This window comes from Myiozetetes cayanensis, unplaced genomic scaffold (genome assembly GCF_022539395.1).
Source record: "Myiozetetes cayanensis isolate MyiCay16 unplaced genomic scaffold, myiCay2020 scf4, whole genome shotgun sequence".
Classification (NCBI taxonomy): domain Eukaryota; kingdom Metazoa; phylum Chordata; class Aves; order Passeriformes; family Tyrannidae; genus Myiozetetes; species Myiozetetes cayanensis.
The window spans coordinates 7,596,652-7,617,607 of record NW_026087631.1 but is presented as its reverse complement, the minus strand read 5'-3'; the positions used below and the strand labels follow the sequence as shown (position 1 = coordinate 7,617,607).

Sequence of the window (20,956 nt, the reverse complement as noted above, 5' to 3'; positions counted from 1 at the left end):
TAAAAAGAGCAAATAATTTTTGAGATTAATTAGATTTCTTTGATTGCATCGGCCATTCATTATAACTTAGTTTATTTTAAGTACCTGGTTATTTGCTACAATGGAGTGTGCAAGAATTGACTGCAAGCATAGTTTCAAGCTGCTGTTTCATCTGGTGTCTGATGTTATAGATATCTCAAGTTATAGATGTCTAAAATAAGGAAAGAGAAGGTCCAACTTCTGAGTTTGAAATAGTGGAAAGTTTTCAATGGAGAAGTATTGACCTACTGCTGAGATGTATGAAGTGCTCTTCTGATTTATTCTGTGGTTCTATAATGTAGCTAGCTAATTTGCCTAGACCAGGTGGGGCTTTTTTTTAGTGCTTAGTTGAGGTGGATTTCTCTGAAAAGCACAATGTTGGTTCAAGTGGTATTATGAATTCTGGTGGTGGGCAAGTCTCGCTTTACAGGCTCACAACTACCATCCCCCTAACTAGTTGGAGTTGTGGAGGTCCTAAAGGTACCCTCTGCTAAAAAATTTCAATTTTGAGAAGTTCATCTGAAGGGAAAAGCAGATATTTGTGATGTGAAGTACAGACAGACTTGTGCATCACATGTTTTTGATTTGTCGGGTGATGGATCTCAGAAACAAACCAAAGTGGCAAGCAACACTAGACTTATCATGAAGTTAATTACTCATGCAAGTCTTTTAAGGAAAACATTTGTTCCTCTGCCATGATTTCAGGATTTACTGCTGAAGCATAGCTAAAACCTATTTATCTCCAACCTGTAGCTGAAAAGTAGAATGAAAGTGTGCACAAGCTATGAAATCTGCTCAGGTTGAGGGGAGTATATCTGTGCCTTGACTCCTAAGCACGGTGCTGGTGTCATGCTGACACTGTAGATGGAGCAAGCCACATGTAGCCCAGGGACTTCTGAAGTGCTGAAAGTTGTGTTTCTGTGTAGCAGGGCTGGAATGCGGCATTTTGACTGTCTGCAGCCTGCGTTCCCTCAGAAACAGGTTTAATTTTGTTTTACTGGAGGCTGTACAGCTGAAGCTAAGATGTGTTTTTGATGGCTCTTCTGGGAAGTGGGCAGGTCTTGTTAGAACTCCTGCTGAGCTGGGCAGACTGGTTTGCCCAGAAGAGTTGAGGTTGGCAAAGTAACAGGAACAAAGTAGCTTTCAGGTGCACAAGTCTGGCTGGAAAAGGAGATAACTAACACCAGGGAGACCCCATGGGCTAGATAGGCGGTAACTTGGGCACCTAAGAGCCCATTCGGAAATGTCAGGCTGACACTGGTGTCCATTTAAGTTTATGGGAAACCTGGCCTTCTTGGATGCTGTGGGGGGAATAGCAAACCTCTGGGTAAACAAAATGCATGTGACATCTGTAAAGCCCATCTGCCTTAAAAAATATATGGGCCTATGCTATTTGGTAGTAGTTTCTAGTTTCCAACACTGATCGTGGACTTCTGGAAGGAGAATCTGTAAATGCCAGACTTGGTTTCCTCTGCTGGCTACTAAAGCTGATGGGCTTGAAGCAAGGGAGTTCTGGCATGCCACTACCCCTGGGGTATGGCACCAGACACAGGGCAGTGAAAGAGAAGCCACACAGAGAGCAAGGAAGTGTCAGATATGCAGGTATTCTCTAACTGTAATGGCTGTGATAAACAGAATTACTCTAGCAATGAAAAACTACACTGCCAGTTCCATGGAATTAGGCTTCTTGAACCTCAATTCTATATACAGTAGCTTTTAAGAGGGGATTTATGGCAGCCAAAACTCAGACCTGATAACGACATCATGCTTGTCAGCTTGATCTGCCTGGTTATCCCTTCAAGACTGCTTCTTCCTGACAAATTAATTCACGGGGAAAAAAAAAAAAAAAAGGACAGGAGTCCAGAGACATGTCTTAGCTTTTCAGACAGAAAAAAAAAACCCAAAACATTCAAAAATATCTGAAATTTAACCTTTTGCTATTTTTGGAGAATAGATCCTACCTTTAACTATCATGTTAGTTACTTTTTACACAGGCAGATAGAACAAGAGGAAATGGTTTCAAACTAGAAGAGGAGAGATTTAGATTAGATGTTAGGAAGAAATTCTTCACTGAGAGGGTGGTGAGGCACTGGAACAGGTTGCCCAGAGAAGCTGTGTGTGCCTCACCCCCAGAAGTGTTCAAGGCCAGGCTGGATGGGATTCTGAGCAACCTGGTCTAGTGGGTGGAATCACAGCCTAAGGTGACATCTTCCTGCCATGAGGGGGATGGAACTAGATAGTCTTTAATGTCACATCCAATCCAAGCTGGTCTGTGATTCTGTGTTGAAAAAATACTACTGTTCGTAGTCAGAACTGAGTTTCATGTTTGTTCTACTTGGTCAGAAGCTGACATTAAGTTTTCAGAGAGTCTCCTGATTACACTGTTTTTCTTACAGTTGAAATAATAGTACTGTTCATACGTGTCATGGGCAAGTATATACATGCAATGTTTCTTCTTCTTATGCTAATTAGCTTTCATTACCCAGTAATGAGGTTAAATCTGAGTTTATATTTTAAGAAAGAACCAGTGTATTACTGCCACGCATACCTAAGAACGTGATTGAATGCAATTGCCCAGTTTTGGCAAAAATTTGTGCCTACTCTGTCTGAATAGAGGATAAATTTGGAATTGTCCTAAGTCCCACGAAGAAAGCATATATATATATAAAATAAAAAAAAAGCTCCAAAACACTTTCCATGTCCAACATGTTTCTGTGTTATCTTTTTGAATTTGAACATTACAGCTGTCTTCCTGCTATGTAGATTGTTCTAAAACACTAAGTATTACCAGCCACATGACTAATTGTCTGTGTGTTATATTAAGCTCAGTTCTAAATGAGTTAAGATGTATAACTTTGTAGGGGGTCCTTTCAGTTTTCCTTGCAGTGTTTTTTCTCATATTGCTGTTGAAGCTCACAGAGGAGCTGACTGTGCTGGTGCACATTGTGATGTTTACCTCCTCATACAGTGAAGCTTTTTCTGCCTGGTGCCCACTAGATGACCTTGAAATAAAGTCATCTGCTGGGTGGGAATGTTTAATTTTTGATGAAGCAGCAAACCATAGAAGGCAATGAGAGTTGGGAATGTGGTGAAGGTAGCTTCTTTCAGTCTTTCTGTCAACATTCTATCCTTTAATTATTTTTAAATTACAGATATGTGGAATCTGTAAGTGTAGAATGAGGATACATCATTATGTGCTTTGCTAGAGATGTTGCAGTGCTCTAATAAATTACAGCTTTGCAAAATAAGTCATACTGATTTTCTTGGAATAGTATAGTTAGTGAGAGAAACTAGCAAATGCTGTTCTCTGTTTTCATCTCTTTGTTTCATAGTGTTTAAAGACAAAAGCTTTGTGCCAGTGTTGTATAAGTGGATACACTGTTAATTCCTTGCTGCTTGACATTATTTCTGATGGGTGTTAGCTGCCTGGATTTGCACCCAGGTCACTGTTAGGATGATACCACATAAACTGAGTCAAGGTGGATTTCTTGATGTTCTCACTTGTCTGTTACTGGAATTATGGCAGATGACTGAAAGCTTGTTACTGTTAATTGTTTAAAAGCATCATCTCTGGGGGATGAAAGTAACAAATGCTAAGTACTAGCTATTATTACAAGGTTTGGAAGAGTGTGTCTTTTGTTACTGGAAAAGAAAGAGAGTTTTAGGACTACTTTGCATAGTAAGAAACACCTTTACACAATATATATAACTCTGTAGATAAAGCAGTACATCATAACACTAGTGGGTGTATGTTTGTTCTCTGTGGGGTGTGAAACCTCTCTAAGTGCTACAACTCTCTTGGTCCTTCTTCACCTTGCCTGGAGAGGTAACTGTTGTGTATCTTGCAGCCCAGTTTAATGGAAGTGGGAAACGGCAAGCATCTCCTTCTCCCTCAAATGACCAGCACAGGCAATTAAGAGCACCTGGAGGAGGCTTTAAACCCATCAAACATGGCAGTCCAGAATTTTGTGGGATCCTGGGAGAGAGAATAGATCCAGCTGTTCAACTGGAAAAGCAGATGTAAGTAAACACAGTAATTGCTCTCTGGGTCTTTGCCTCCCCACTTACAGGAGCAGAAAGTGCCCAGATCCTGCTGTCCAGCTGCCCTCCTCAGTATCCCTTGTGCTCACAAGAAAACTACTCTTTATTAATCCTGTGTAAGGATGTGTAAGTAACTTTTGTGGGAGACATGTTGAAACTCATGTTGGGAACAGGGAATTTTGTCTGTCAGGTATATGCAAGTGTTTCACTTTCGACCATGTTGGTTATATTGCATTTGCAAAAAAAAAATGTATATCACATAATACTAAGTTTGCTTCAAAGCTACTTTAATTCCATATTTTTGTGGCTTCATAACATGTTCTAATACATCGGATGTGCCTTGCTTTTCAGCTGTGATTCTCTTTCAGGGACAGGATGATAAGACCTTTCAGAATGATAAGAGCTTTCAGAAAAGAGACTGATTTCTACCTTGATGTCAAACTCAAGAGTGGTGTTCAGAGACAGTTTTATCAGCTCCAAAATCAGGCTCTCAGAGAATTCTGTGGAGTGAATGTCTGGTATCCCCAAAAGTGGCCTCTGTCCTGCCTGTTACCCTTCCTTGAATGATTTGGACAGAATGGCTTGTGTGTTGGAATGACTCATTGTCCTGTGTCATACCAAAAGTGCTGCCTCACAGAAGGGGTCAGAATTCCTGTTAGACAAAGAAAAATCTTCATGTGCAGCAGTTTTCCCAGGTTAGACTGATACTTGTGGGCACTGAAAAGCCAGTGGAGTCATGCAGTAAAGAAGGAAGCTGTGTCTTGAATCCATGAAGGCAGGCCCACTCCAGAAACGATCATTCTACATTAGATGCAGAATTTATTTGTACAGGTGAGGGAGGGCAGAATTTGGCATGGATGTGAGTGTGCGCTTTGTGAGAATACTTTGTTCCTGAAAGCTGGTGGTATTAAGAGGATCAACAATCCTTTTGCACTTCAAATCCTCAGTAGGAGAGAATCCTCTCATTGTATCTGAGACCAGGTAGTTCCAGAATTCCTTTTCCTTTGACATTCTATTTTTACAGGCAGTATTAGGAAGCTTAAGCTTGAAACAGAGAGTAATATCATCTGCATGGTGTCATGTTCCCTCTAATCAACCTCAGCCTTTGAACCACCTGCTCATTGACAGATTGTGTGCTTATCTCCAACAGAGGAAGTAGCAACCATTATTGTGAAATACTGTTAGGTAAATAAATAATTAAAAGGCTTTAAATTTTACTGTAAATTTGGTCCTCAGACTTGGGTAGTTCCAGCTCACCATGCTTGCCCCCCAAATACATTTATAATACTGCAGGAAGTTGAGTATCTGTTAACTAATTTTGGACTCATAAATATATTGTTGTGTAGTTTTTTTTTTCAGTATAGTTGCAGTTACATATAACTGCAATTGATATTAACAACTGAAAAACTGCAGAGCTAGTTTTTTTTCCTTAAATTTTCAAATGTCAGTGACATGAGGTTATTTTTGATTGTTCAGTATGCAGGACCAAACCTAAAATGAACGCACAGTTAACTACAATGTGTCAGAAAGTGGAAGAATTTAGATTTATTGTGCCATAGATTATTCATAATAATTCACATTGCTCAAGTTTTAGTACTGTGAGACATCTCCACAGCACACATCAAACCCTTCCATCTTTCTCTACAGAAATGGAGTCTGTTTCTGTAGAAAGGAGTACACAGTCTAGAGGAAAGGAAGCACAAAAGTTAATAAGTGGAATAGATAGGTTAGGAAATTTCTCCAAACAGGCAGAAATAGCAAGGTGTGTTAGGATAGTCAAGAAAATATTTTTAGTTTCTTGTGATTAAGAAATCAGTAACTATGAACTTAGCTCATAGTTCATGGACCCAGGGGAATCAAATTAATTTGTTCTATTTCCTCAATAACAGCGTAAAGAAGAAAGTGTGTTCTGCTGCTTCCATTGTCTTATTGAAAGTGAATCCCTCCCAGCCTTATAATCAAGATCTGGTGGTTTCCTGTTTTGCTCTGACCAACTCAGAAACAGAGTTGTGTACATTATATGAGTTGTAATAACTGATTATACTTACTGGTATAATTGATGCTGCTGTCCTGTCTGCAGTGGAGCTGTGGCCCCTAGGTGACTGAAACTTGATCATTGACAAAGTAAGGGACATCAGAAAGAACATTATGTAAACCATAATCTGGGTACTTACAGTCTTGGGAGGAGGTCTTGATAAAGGTCAAAGTGTGTGATTGTTTTTGAATTCTGCTTTAAGGTTTGCATTGTGTACCCGTGTTTTTCAGGCTATCTTAGGAGACATGCAGGTTGTCCTGTGCTTTTGCACTGGTGTCTCTCACAAACTGTCATTTCACTTTTTTAAGGTCGCATCATTGACCTTTGATGAGGACCTTTTCTCACAAACACCTATAAGTTGACATTCAACAAAAAAGCACATCCAGGGCAAACAGACCTAATACAGTTGAAACAGCAAGTTACTCAGGAACTTAAAGCTCAGTACAGCACTATGTTTATCACACTAGCTAGCAGGAACAGGAGCAATCTGAGCGTCCCATTTACATGGGCATATGACTCACAAGCAATTACTGGATACTGCTGTTTACTCTCAGCTGTAGCCAAAACAGCTTCCATGCATCCCATCTGAACAGATATGAGTCAGATCTTCTCTCACCAACAGTTGTCTTCATATTTTGCTCTTTTACTTCCAGCTCTTAAAAACAGGTTTTTCTTCTTCAAACCAGCCTTGTGTTCTTTTTCCGTGAACCTCTCTGACAGCTGGGGAACACCAGATCTGAAGAATAGCAGAAATACTTCCCTCTGAATATCAGAGTCTGAGATATCTCCCCAATTTTGGCAAGGGAGATATAAATATAAAAATCTAAAAAATATTTTTATTTGGCCCTTTGGGGAGAAAAGAAAGAAAATATATTTCTAGCTAATAGGAATAGCTTTTAAATTTTCACAAATCCATTTTCTGATTCACACCTGTGTTAATATTATTCCCTCGCACTCACAAGACAATCTAGTCTTTAAATTGCTTGTTGACAAATATCTTTCAGCAGTAAGTATCTAAAGGGAAATAGGGAGAACATTGCCTGAAAATATTTCTATCTATGTCTCTATTTTATTTATGAAGTGATGAAGCACTCAGGGCCTCCCTTACTAGTTTGTCATGAATATACAATAGTATAACCTCCTTTTAGTTCTCTCTAGTGCAGATTTTGGTTGTAACCAAGCATACAATGAATTTTTTTGAGCCACAGCTCTTTTTTAGCACATTCATTAGCTTTGAAAATGAAGCTGACACCAGCACAAGGTAGTTAAGAGCATGACTTCTGTCAAAGGGATCCATCTGGTCTTTATTCACTTACCTTTTAGCTGGAGCATCTGCCTTAGAGTCAGTGCAGCTGAACAAATGGAAGAAATGTTTTTGCACAAAGCCAGCAACAGTTCCTGGTAAGAGCAGACAGAGAGCATTTCTGATGTGTACTTTGGGAGACGTGGTAGTGTCACATCATGTTTCAGAGTGTATCTGGCAATTGCAGGAAGGGAGAGATCTCCCTCAGAGATGAGATTGACTCAGTATAGGGCCAGACACACAACATTGCTTGGGAAACTTAAGGGAAGGGTAGAAGCACTTACCAGTAGAGTGTGAGATTTTAAAAGCTGATATAGAGCAGCGTGTGCTGAGGAAGTTCTTTGTTTGCAGTGATCTGTTTAATGAAGGACACTCGTCTCCTCTGCCGATTTCCCTTTTTTTTTTCTCTGAATTGATCACACTGGCTACACAGATCCACCAGGGATTTACATAAAGCACTCTGAGCTGCCGCAGCTGTGTTTAGAACATCTCCTTGTAATAGGTTTTCACACTTTATCACTTTTCTCCTTCCTCAAAGATTTATTTTACAAAATCTTTTCCACTGTTCATATTCTCCATGTGTGATTTTCTACTTGTTTTTTTGCTTTTGTTTTCTTTTTGTTATCTTGTACATTAGTTTAAAAACTGATCTGTCACTGGGATGAAATAGAGCAAATGTGTGTATCATGGATCTGCTGCTTACAAGACACTTGATAGAATGTGTTGCTCTGAATGGGAATTTCTTACATAAACCTGAACACAAAATACATCTTGCTGCATGCTCTCCTGATCTAAGTTTTTATCTTCAGCTGACAGGAACGACAGCCTCCACAAGGTGTAATGATAACTTCCAGATAATGATCTTTATCCATAGTATGTTAGATCTTAAAGATATCCATGTGATATTAACGACTGTTCGTACCTAGAGAAATTAAGAGTGAAAGCGCTGTGAGTGGGAATATTTGTGTGTGTATTAATCTCTTTGCTTTTTTCCAGATGGTATCATGGAGCAATCAGTCGGACAGATGCAGAAAACCTGTTACGTTTATGTAAAGAGTGTAGCTACCTTGTAAGAAACAGTCAAACAAGCAAGCATGACTATTCTCTTTCACTGAAGTAAGTACTTGTCAGTAAAACATAATAAATATAATTTATAAGCCATAACATCTCTGGTGCAAGAAGAGAAAATTATCCAGTTTGTTGCTGTACTGGTTCAGCTCCCAAGGACAGAGTTTGGAACTGTCAGCCTGCATTATGTATAATCACAGTCCTTGAATTAGTACCTTTCAGTTTGGGGATGTTAGTCTTCATTTGGTGCCCATTTAACTAAATAAATCAGATTAATTTTTTTTTTTCCTGGCTCTAATTTGAAATGCTCCTACTGCTTATGCTTTAGGCTGAATAAGGAACTGTATTATTTGGGGATTTTATTCCTTTTGGGTTTTTGTGCTTTACTGGAGTAAAGATGTACAGCATTGCTACAGTTCTTGAAAATAAAAAACACAGGATCAAGGATGGAAGATCCACAGAATTAGGAAATGGGCATTGTTCCAGTCGTAGCCCTGCTCTGAGTTTGCCTCACCTACCTTAGGTTGAGCAGGGTACATTAGAGATGCTGTGTTCAACATATCATAGAATACAGGTTGGTTGGGTTGGAAGGGATGTTCAAAGACCATTTACTTCAACCCTCCTGCTCTGGACAGGGTCTTAAGCTCACTTCAGTTTCTAGTTGAGGAAGATTTTCAAGGTTTTCTGTGCAGGAGAAAAAGAAGCCCCTTAACCTTGGTATAAACCGTACAAGTTAAAGGGAACTGTTTCCTTTCTTTCTGTCTTACAGGGTAGGGGCTGATGTGGAACCTACCCTTTCAAATTGGTCTGGGACACAGGCCTACTTACTTACCTTCTTCACTAGCACTACTTCTGCCAGTTTGCCTTTTACACTGTTTCTTTATATGTCTGAAGACACATTTTACTGCTGGGATGATGGTGATATTGGTGGTAGCAAGAAGAGTTCTATGAACAGCACCAAAACTGATCTTGTTTTACATTCATAGGTTCATTAGAAACAGAGGTCCACATCTACTCCACCCTGGTTTGGTCTGATGGTTTAAATAGTAAATTTCAGATTGGTATCATATCCCCACTTTGGGTTGAGAGGAAGTGCATCTTTTAAACCAGTTTTAAGATTCTTTTCTAAGACTTTAAAAAAATATGTTTTGTAGAACTGTTTTCTGAATCATTATGCCTTTGCTGTTATTTTTGGGATCTCTCTGTAATACAGAGGTTTGCCTTGAACTGGAACACACCTGCTTTACAAGTGCAGTTCAGCTCCTGTGTCTCTTTTATCATTTGATCTGCTTTTTCTCTGACACAGTTGGCCTCTAGATATTTTCAAACATTGAAGCATTAATGGCACATGCTTTGGATGTAGGGTTAAATTTTCCCTTAAATTCATGTAAGACTTGGAATATGACTTTTTTTTTTTTTAAGTATTTCACTTAATTCTTGCATCAGCCCAGTGATTTTTGTTATTCAACCAAAGCACAACTTCCATAGGAAAAGGTGACAGTTAAATTTATATTTTGCTATTTTGGACAGCTGGGATCAAGTTCTTAGTATCCTCTTGCAGTCCCTTTGCAGAGGACTACAATATTCCCTCTTAGGTGTGTTTGTGCTTCTCAGGGACCTTCACCAGCATGTGTGAGTCAGCATTTTTCAGTTAGATATCATATATTTCAGTTTCAGGAGAAAAGGAAGAATGACACCCTGATTTTTGTATTGAGATTAAGTAACAGTGATTTAAAGTCTGTTCTGCAGCTTCATGTGGCAAGCTTTTTCTAAAAAAAAAAAAAAACCACAAAAAAACCCCACAGCAAAAGCAAACCCCCACCAAAACAACAAACAAAACAGTAAAACAGAAAAGTCGAACACCCACAAAACCCCCCAAAGAACCACTCAAACCACTTTACTCTAGTTTTTGGGGTTTCATTTCTCTAGTAGCAAAAGATTACGTTTCCCAAAACACAGCAATGAGAATCTACCCAAATATTATCTGTATTTGAAAAGTTAAAAGATGGTAGCACGTGCTCATTTTCGTTTGCTATAACTGAGTATTGATCAATGGAGACATCTCTGAAGACTTACTTTTCCTATAGCAGGAAACCTTTCTGTGTTCTGTAGACTTTGAGAGGCCCAGACAGGTTTAACTTGCATGGGAAACCTGTGTGAGATATTTATCTGATTCAAATTCCAAAAATTATCATTCCAAATATAATGAAATGGGCATCAAAATAGCTTCATTACCAAATTAAAATGCATCTGTACATAAAACAACCATTGAGGTAGTTTAAGTTGCTCTGTCATTTTGAGATACTGTAGTTTACCCAGGGACATTTCATTGCATGTGGATTGGCTATCTCTGCAGGCATCAAAGAAGGTATTTTTGATGTACACATTCATGTGTTGCTCATGTCAGAAACAAGTAATTATTATTGTTGATGGCAAGTGTTTGAAGCTGAAAGTATCCTTCTGTGGACTGTGAGAGAGCTGAGCCTCCTTGTCAGTATTGTTTAAATTCTCCACAGCAGAAGAGGAAAAGAGTATGATCTACCTTCCCAGAACAAAATGATCCCAAGACCTTGAGGGGTGGCCATATATTCCCTTGTACCTCCTCCGTCGGCCCTGCATCGCTGCATTGTTTCCTGTCTTTCCTCTTCTCTGTCTTTCTTCAGAGTTGGAGATGTTTGGCTCATTCACACCCACCCACTCTTTTCTTAAACCCAGTTTTAATTGCACAAGGCTTGGTAAAAACTGGAGAACCTTACTCCTGGTAACTCTGTGACCAGGAATCACAGTTTCTGGCTGCCACTGGAACTCCTAGTTGTGATTTCCTTGTCTTAGACCTGTTCTTCACTATCAAGCTAGAAGTAGATGTGCAAAGGGAAGAGGGAAAACTATTTCTTACCTAAGTTAAGTGTTTTAGGTTTTAAGCAATTACTTCACTGCACATCAAGCTCTCTGAGGCGACTTTCTAATGTAACAATAGAACAGGTCCTCAGGACAGGGTTATAACGTTTCATTCTTGCTCAGTGAAGACCAGCTGGGCTCTATCAGCTAATCCTTTCAGTCAGGATTTCCCCTTCCCAAGGCTCTTGGCAGTGGTGTGCACCATCCTGCACCATTGAATTTCCCGACTGGCATTTCAATTTTGTGAAATGTAATTATTATTATTAATTTTAGATTACCATTATCTCACCAGTGCAAACTGATTAAAAATAGTAATGGGCATTGCTTTCTGCTCTGTCACATTCTTTTGGCAAAATCACAGCCCCTGGAATTACAGAACTGAATTCAGAGAGGATGGTATCAGTGACATCGTCATCCTGTGGACTCATAAGCAGGCATGTGGTTTCCCTGAATAGCAAAGGGAACAGCAAGCAAAGGATTTTTTTGTCAAAATGATCTGTGGAAGTGGTCCTGTTTTCCAAAGTTGAGTACATACACTTTGGGTAGTTCTGGGTTTTGGATGAATGCTGGACTTGTGCCTTTGAGTTGATTTAAAACACACAGTATGTTCTTGTGAGTAACTCTTGTGATATTGTAAAAATGACAAGTTTCTTCCTGTCAGTATAATTGTTAAAGAGGTGGTGGGATTTTTGATGCCTCTCTGAATCAGTGATTGAATAAAAATATTTTAAAGTATTAATATATTAATATATTAATATTAATAAATATTAATATTTAAAATATTTAAAAGTGACTAGTGTTACTAGTCTGCTGTCAGCCTAAATAGTACTGATAGGTAATAGCCAGGAGGCTGTTAGTGGACAGCAAGGATTCTGTCAGTTCTGTGAAGTGCCAACAAACTAAACATCCTCACTGCCTTCAAAGCAGCAGGTGGAATGGAGCCTGGGCTCAGTAAAGTGATCTTCACATCTTGGGTGCAAATGAACACTACCAGCACTTGCCTGTAGGGGAAGAGGCACTGTTTATTTTGCCATGGAGACAGTGTCTGCCAGATGTAGAATGATGGCATTGTGTATTCTGTGCTTGAAAAAGCAGAGCTGAAACAGAAAAGGCAGTAGACAGGCCAGCCTCTGAATGCCTCCAGTAAAGGATTTTTCAAAGTTCTTTTCATCTGGGGGAAAAAAGTGACTTGTATTTTTCAGAGGAGGTTTTTAAGTTATTTCTTTGTTGCTGTTGATTGACATGAAACATTATAGGTTTTGTTCAAAGTGACAGCATGTGATATAAATTAAAATCATGAATTGTAAAAGCATTTCAGAATGGAGAAACAACACAATATGTATTTCCTACATTGCTAGAATGTTTTTTTTTCTGATGTTACTGCAAAGCTGTTGCTTCTTTTTCCTCGTTCAAGTGACATTTCATCAAAATGAATGCAGAAAATCTGTTCTGACAAAACAGCACTTCCTTCAGCAAAAATAGTGTTCAGAAGGCAAGCCAAACTTTGTGACTGTGAACATAAATGATGTTTCAAAGCTATTAACATTTTCTGGAAAAAAATACTAGGTTTAATATCTAATTAATATTTATTTAATGTTCTTTTATCACACTTCAGACATAAGATCAAAAAAACCCCACAGTCTGTTTAGCTGTCTGCACAATTCCTTTCCCATCCTTACAGGGTTTTGAAAACTGAAGGAAAATGTGTGGGAAAGTTGTAATTCAAAGTCAGTTGGTTTTATGGTTCTGTTGCCAAACATTTTAAACAAGGTGTGACTATTAGTCATATATCAAGTATTGTGTTAGTGTAAACATCTGTGCTTGAGAGTTCCAAAGCAACTTGGTACAGGGATTAGCAACTAGCAATTCTCTTCTTCTGTATTTGAAACTCTTGGGAATGATTGCAGAAAGAAAAAGGAGAGAGAGAATAAAGCAGAAAGGAAGAGCAGTGACAGTCTTTTATCAACGTTTTCCCTCAATTGAACTAAAAGTTGCAACATTTGAGAAAGCACACTGACAGTCAGAATTCACGTAGCAGCAATATCATGTCTTAAGTCAGGTCGCAGCACCTTCTCTTGCAAAACGTGTCTCTGTCATCTCTTCAAGGTACTGCATTTCATTGGTGTTCACATATGTGAATTTGGGATTGCCATTTAGGTTCTCTTCTTTGAAAACCTTGGGCCTGGCAGGTTCTAATAGGTATTGCTGTTGAAAGAACTGAGAAATCAGCATTCCAAAACCAGGACTTCTCACTGTCAGGCACTTGTTCAGGTAGACTCCAACAGTGCTTCAAGACCCAAGCAGAAACTGATTTACAACCAGTTAAACCATGAGGCTTTTTCCCCCATTGCTACCTGAAATTTTAGTAATCTCTTTGCATACTAAAATCAGAGCTTAAATCAAAAGAGTTTGGAAGAGAGGAAGAGGGGGCAGTATGACTTCCAGGTTCCTTTCTTGCAGTGTCCCTTTAATCCTAATTACTGCTCTAGTAGCAATAGTACTGTTAATCAAGTGTAGATGTTTTCTGCCCTGCAAGTTACTAAAGGCACTGATTCTCTGAGTCCAGGCATACCAGAACAGGGGAGTCTGTGACACAAGGACAAATAGAGAAGGGGAAACAGCACAGAAGAATCCTTAGTGTAGATGTGAACAGTTTTTTCAAATCTTACACAGTTGGAAGTGTTTAATTCAAGGACATGGTTTCAAGGTGCTAAGCTGACTTTCTTCCAACTTAATTTGTTCTTCATTCTAGAAAATAAGAATTGTCTGGTTTGATATTTCTACTTGCAGCTTGTGACGGATCAGTTCGCTTGGAACAAGGAAGGTAGATAGCAGATTCACAATGTAAATTTTGGAAGCTAAAAGAAGGCAGAAAGGGAGTGAAGTAGGAAAATATTTGACACAAAATACTACTAAGACCTACAAAAGGAAACTCTAGGTTTTAATCTGCTCTAACTGTAAAAGCTGACAAAACAGCACATTTGCTGAAGTGGGGAAGATACAAAGCAGGTAGGACATGAGACTTTGTAGGTGGGAAATAACTGTTTCTCAGCAATCAAAATGCTAGGTTAGGTGGCCATCCATTTTCTCACAGTTTACCAACATACTGTCTTTAAAAGAAAATGTGAGCTAGTGCTTGACTGAGAGCTGTTAGAGACATCACTGAATAATCAGAGGAGATGAGAATGAAGGTGACTGAATAACTGGGTGAAGACAACTTCACAGTTTTTCATCTGCACATGGCCAGTTGGTAGTTGAATCATCTGGGATATTTCACAGAGATCCTGGTTAGCAGTTGGCTTTAAGAGAAAAGCTGTGTGCAAATAAAATGTTGAACTTTGTTAGTCTTAGGCAGTCAGCTTTCAATGGCTAAATGAGACAAATGTTACATTCTGTTTTACTCCTCTTCACAATCAGTGTGGTCTTCCAAAAGGCTGATCTGTCATGATATACCAGAGGTGCTTTTTTTTCATTTGTGTAATTTTGGTAGTCACAGGCATCATATACTGTGGGATACTCTTAGAGAAGCAATAGCTATCTGTCATGAATAGATGGCCTGTAGCAGTTTGTTTACATTAGATGCATTGTCTTCCTGTTTTAAAAGAGGCAGAAAGTGTCTTTGCATTTTCTGCACTAAAGTGCATTTTTGTTCTCTAGTTCTTGCTATACTTCTAAACTTAGCATGCACCTGCAATTCCACTGATTTATCTCCACACTTTTAAAGCATGTTGTAGGGAACTTGAGAAAGAAAACAATACCTCTGTCGTCATAATAAGTATTTAAAGATAAGTCACTCTGATTTAAGGGAAATAATTTAGAGAGCAATTATGACTTGAGGGATATATTTTTCCACTAAGAAATTGATATTTAAAGCAAGATTTTAAGGATGTAGAGCTATAATTACAGTGCCTGCTGTGTTTTCTACCCCCTAGGAAGGTTCACTTCATCAGAGAATTGTTGAATACGTCTGAAAGATACAAGCTTGGTTATGCTACAGGCATTTCCAGAGGGAATGCTGCACCTGCTAACTAGAAAATGGCAGATTTTAGATAAGCTATTTTTAACAGGGCATGCTTTGTTTTCCTCTTGTAGCTTTCTGTGTCATCTTAAACTGTGGGGGTTTTGCTGACATAGACCTACTCCAGTTTTAACTCTGTTGCCTTTGCCCCTGGACACACCTGGAAGAAACAATGGCTTGGAGCGAGAAAGTTAGGGATTGGGGGACATCAAGCAAGCTGTAAAAACTCTCTGGGCCTCCGTTAACATTTTGCAGTGCACGAGCTGCTCTTTGCTCTTGTGTTGTCCTGGCTAAACTCTGCACTCCAGAAGTAGCCTGTGTGTTGTGCTGAAGGCAGCAGACACTGAAGGGCCACTTCTGGGAAGAGTTAGGTCAGCTTTACCACCTACTGTACTGTACAGCAGGGTGGGTTCTAGCAATCAGAGTGCCATTGTGTTGGATGGTTGCATTGGCAGGAGCAGGCGGGGCAGTTGCCTCTCTTGCCTGTGTAATCATGAGCCTTCCCTCAGAGTTACAGTGCACTGTGCAGGCAGGCTGGCTATCCAGGAATTGATTGCTTCTGCTGTGGAAGTCACACTACGGTTTCTGCCTGCAGAAAGATTGCAGGATACAACCTGTGCTCAGAACAGTGCAGCATTCTGCTTATCTGGGGAAGTTTTCCCAGCTGAAGCCACCAGATTATGCACAGAGACATGTTCTGGGCACTTACTGCCAGGGTGGGATGGGTAAGATCCTCTATAGGATAGGACAGGACAGGTCTTGCCTCAGGTGAGTGAGGCTCTTGGCCAGTTTGTTTCCATGGTGGGACCCTCAAGCCTCTGACAGGCCAACACCAGTGATGTATTTGGGTCCAGAAGTAATGATTATCTATAGTGAAAGTAAGTGTTCACAGGAAAGCATTGATGGGGCTGGGAGGGGGGTGGGGCATGGGTGAGGAAAGGGATTGTCTTCTGGCACACATCCAAATCAATTCCAGGATGAGACAGCCTTGCACTTGGATCCAGGCAGCATAGGTGCTGAGAACAAAATACTACATTAGCCTGCCTTTGTGTTGGACTGTCCATGGGGATTTGGAGCTAGCAGGCACTCTGTCAGTCTTGGCCACTGTCTTGGCCTGTCAACCAGCTTGCATTTTGTTCTCCTAAATCCCCCTACATCATGAGGAGAGCCTGTCATGGTGCTGCTTCCCTATGCACAAGCATGAACTAACACTTTGCTTTCCTTGCAGGAGCAGTCAAGGTTTTATGCATATGAAACTGATGAAAACCAAAGAGAAATACATCCTGGGCCAGAACAGCCCTCCCTTTGACAGTGTTCCTGAAGTCATCCACTACTACACCACAAAAAAGCTGCCTATCAAAGGAGCAGAACACTTGTCCTTGCTTTACCCTGTAGCTGTGCGGACACTCTAATAACCTTGTCTCACCCCTTCCTGTGGATGGGAGGTGAGAGGTAAGATGGGTTGCACTGAATTCATTGCCAGAATTCAGAGTTTGAGTCTATGAGAGAGAGTGGCAGCGTTTAGTCTTGTGAATGTGGGCTCTCTGCCGAGTTGTATATGGGACTGTGTATATGATACTCTTGTGCTGAAGCATGCCTCTAGAACTGTGTTGCTACATAAGAGAAAGAAAACTTATTTTAGTGCAAGGAGAGCAGATAACCTTCCCAGACCTTCTATGTGAATGAAAGTGCTTCCCAACAAAAGTTGTTTCATCATGTTTTGAGAAGAACCAACAAGTTCTTCTCAGCAGTAAAAAAACAACAACTTCTATTCTCTTGCTACCCTGAGAAACTTCCCCATGAGAAAGAGTAACCTTACTCTGAGGGATCCTAGCGTGTTCTTGATGGACCTGAGAAGGAGCTGCTTAGCAGACAAGTCTCTGGCTCTGGTCACTTAGATTGATGGGTTTGGGATTTTTTAGTGCAGTTTCTTGGGGTAGTCAAATGTTGAACTCCTAATAGACACACAATCTTAAAGTAATTTTGTGAGAGTGAATCATGGTCAATTACTTATGAATAGGGGATGTAATTAAACAGTAGTTATATATTTTTATCCTTCTTGGTACAATAATCTCTTAATGTTTACTGTCCTCATTTGCAAGTTTCATTCATAGGTACAGGCAGCTAATTCTGTTTGGGGCAGTTACATCATAATGTTTTAAGTAGTTAGGATAAGTCAATTTGATATGTGGGTTAGTATTTTTGCATGAGGGTGGTCAAAGGCTTTTATAAAGCTTTAGTAGGCAAAATCTTCACTTGCTCATTCATCTGGATCAAAGAGGTGTCCTACTGACATAGCAGACTAACGTGTTTGTCACACTGCCTTTCCACGAGATGGCTTTTGCAGCTGTGAGAACTGTGATACGTAGCAGAGCAGAATTTGTTTTTCTGGTCTACCAAGCCATTCTTAAAACACAGCCCCTTTGACACATACCTTCTGGCTAGTGTTCTTTTTCACCATGAGCAGAAGTCTCCTGCTGTGTTTCAGTCACTGCGAGCCAGAAGTACTGTAGAAGCTGCTCTGTGTCTTAGTCCTGCCAGCTTGTTGCCCATCCACTTGAGACATATTTTCTACGTGCTCTGTGTACTCATTCAATGAGAAAAGTGAAAAATTATAATTGTGCACAAGTTGGAACTGGGGAATTAATAGCCTTATAGTCCTCATGTTGTGCCATCTCCCACATATGTCTAGAATGTCGTGCATTAACCCATCAGCTGTTATAGTAGCAAACTGGTTATATGCAGGTTATGTATTTTACAGACTGCAGTAGGACTGTGAAATTGTGTGCTATTTAATTCAGCTTTCTTAGCTACTACTATTTTTTTATGTATGCTTAGAAAGAAGTGAAATCCGAAAATTGTAATGGAATAACCACTTACTGCCTGTAAAAGTAGTGCTTCATTGTATTGTCTAATCTGATAAGAATCTCAAGGATGACCCAGATAATATCACCGGTGCTAAATGTTCTGTTTCCTTTTAAGCCTGCCTTATTCTTTATGTGACATCCAATGCAGATTGAACAGGAGTGGATCACACATATGGGAAGAGCCCAGTGTCATTATGTGCAGCAACGGTAGTGGGTCAAACTGTCCCTGTCTCACCCAGAATCTGAAGCTGCATTGGAATAGGTTTTCTGTTTTTCCAAGAGAAGGGCGACACAATGGAGAACAAAGAGACAACAGTCTTCTCCAAGTGAAACCAAACACCCCCTTTTTCATGTACTCACTTACATGCTTGTTTTATTTCTCTAAAGTCTTTGCAGAACTCTTTATTGTCTTAACATCGCCCACTTGACAGGAGCATACAGGCACTTTTAAGTTAGCATATTCTCTCAGAGTAGGAGTTTATGAAGGGGGCAGAGCTCACACAGATTAGGAGTCAGGTGCCATTTGCTCTGAGTCTTTGCCTTTGTGGGCTCTAGCAACACTATCACGCCTTTGGGGCAGAAACATGTCATATTTCTTCTTTTGCATGTTGAATCTGGCATTGTTTCTGTTCCATGGTCTGCTTTTCTTCTTCTTTAAAGGAAAAAAGAGTATGCCCCTACTCTGTCTAACAGCAGTTACAAGTAGAAACCAACAGCATTGTTAACCAAGGCCTTGCCTGGCTTCCTTAAGCACTTTGTCTTTAATTCATGGGGATAACTATTGCATCAGACCTGTCTCGTCAGGGGTCTGATCAAAAGTCAAATGAAGCCAGCAGGTGCCATTTTATTGCTGTCTGCAAATTTTGGGTTGGGATCCATTGCTTCATACAAATGTGTATACAGCTTATTACAGCTTCAAGGATCAGATCAAGGTTCTTGGTTCAGCAAGAGGAAATCATCTCAAAAGTATTGGTTGTCCATGGGAAGGTTTTTTATTATTTTTCTAAAAGACTTTTAGAAAGTACTCAGTAATTGCAGAATAAATAAAACCAGGATTTTGTTTGCACTGTAATGTTGTCTTTGTTTATTTAAGTGATTGTATGATATTTTTCCAGTGAAGGAATATTCTTCCCAGATTTTTTAATGTACAGTGAAAATGCAGTGTGGTAACAGTGTGTGGTATTGCATTTAGGTGGAAGATTTTGTAGCAATGATGCCTATATAGCACATTAAAAGTTTATTTTAAAAAAAATATAAACCTCTCCCTTTTCTTCCTCTGATTGTCCTTGTGTACTCAGATTGCCGTGAACAGCTAATAACTGAAGCGTCCTTTCAGAACAACTTTTGTTTGTGTGTCTTAACTGTGTCGTGAAAGTAATCATTAGGTTATAATCTGCTTTGGAGTCTGGAAAATCATATGTCTCGGTTCTGCCCTGACTAATTCTCTTGATAATGTGCACCTTTACAAGGGCTGACATGGGTGCATGTGTGAATGACATCGCTGGTGGTGTCCAAGGAATCCATTTATTGCTGCTCACAGCATAACACTGGTGAGTCACTTTTTGCAGACTTTTAACAGAGGTGTTAATTAGGCTTCTATTTTGATGAGTTGTGAACATCTATATGATGGGTAGGAGAGCTCTAGTAGCCAAGATCACATTTCACAACTCCTTCCATAATTGGAAAAACCATTCAGGTTTCTGGAAGTACAGTCATCACCATGGTTTCTGTATTTGATAACATATTATTCTCTTACTCTGAGATTAAGTCTTTAGAGACAGGATGCAAAGCACAGGGCTGTCTTACGTGCAAAGGTACAAACCGCACATTTTCAGCTTCTCAAAGAACATGTCCTTAACCAATGTTCTGAGCAAAACTTGGAGAATGACACACTTGTGTGATTCTTCTCAGCATTCCAAAGAGCTTTGCACTTCATCGTGGTGTCATGGCTCAAGGTGGCAACATAAACACTGTGTGGCATTGTTGTTGGAGTCTGCTAATGCCATCTTTTATCCAGGCTCTGATTCCATTTTATCTCTACTACATGCTAAGCTGTACTCTGGTGTATTCGGTCCTCTACTGCTCTAAGTTATTCATGCTGCCCTTAGGTTGTACCTAAAGTGGTGCCTGAGCAGAACAAGTGTTTATTTAACACTTGTTAAAATTAAAAAAAAAAAAAAAAAAATCAAAAACCCCTCACCTAACACACTGCTGCACTGTCTCCCTGCAGAGGAGGGAAAACAAAACAGAAATGAAACAGACCACTCTGCACTCCTGGTCTGAGCAAGAGGTGAAAGAAATTAAAAGTGGGGGATGAGTACATGGAATTAATCTTTAGGAAGAGTTCCAGGATTGTTTATAGAATAAGGGCTAGATTGTGTGTCAGGCGGGCTGGGCATGGCTGAAATTTAGCTATGAAAGAATAGAGAAGAATAAGGGAACCATTTAAGAGTAAACAACTTGTTAACTGCTGGGAAAGTTGAAAAAGTGTCATGGGGAGAATCTGGAGATACTTTCAGAAAGGGCTGACTGTTGATGCCAGTGAGGCAGGACCCAAGTCTGAGACACTGAGAGAATTTGGGTAAGTCTGTCAGGAATCGGGCATTCTCCACCAGTCTGTGACTCGTACTGTCTAGGGTCTCTCAAGAGAGACACAGAAGAGACCTACAAGAGATAGCCTAGAGGAAGAGATTATGAGGAGAGGCCAG

The 20,956-nt window shown here is 39.8% G+C and overlaps 1 protein-coding gene across 1 annotated transcript in view; it reads left to right on the top strand.

Moving 5' to 3' along the window:
• The window catches only part of SHB (SH2 domain containing adaptor protein B), a 56,762-nt gene extending 37,256 nt beyond the window's left edge, over nt 1-19,506 (top strand). The window contains exons 4-6 of the mRNA XM_050329132.1: nt 3,867-4,038; nt 8,394-8,513; nt 16,610-19,506. Coding sequence (XP_050185089.1) covers nt 3,867-4,038; nt 8,394-8,513; nt 16,610-16,793 — 476 coding nt within the window. The 3' untranslated portion in view covers nt 16,794-19,506. The remainder of the gene's footprint in view (nt 1-3,866; nt 4,039-8,393; nt 8,514-16,609) is intronic.
• Nucleotides 19,507-20,956: the final 1,450 nt, after the last annotated feature.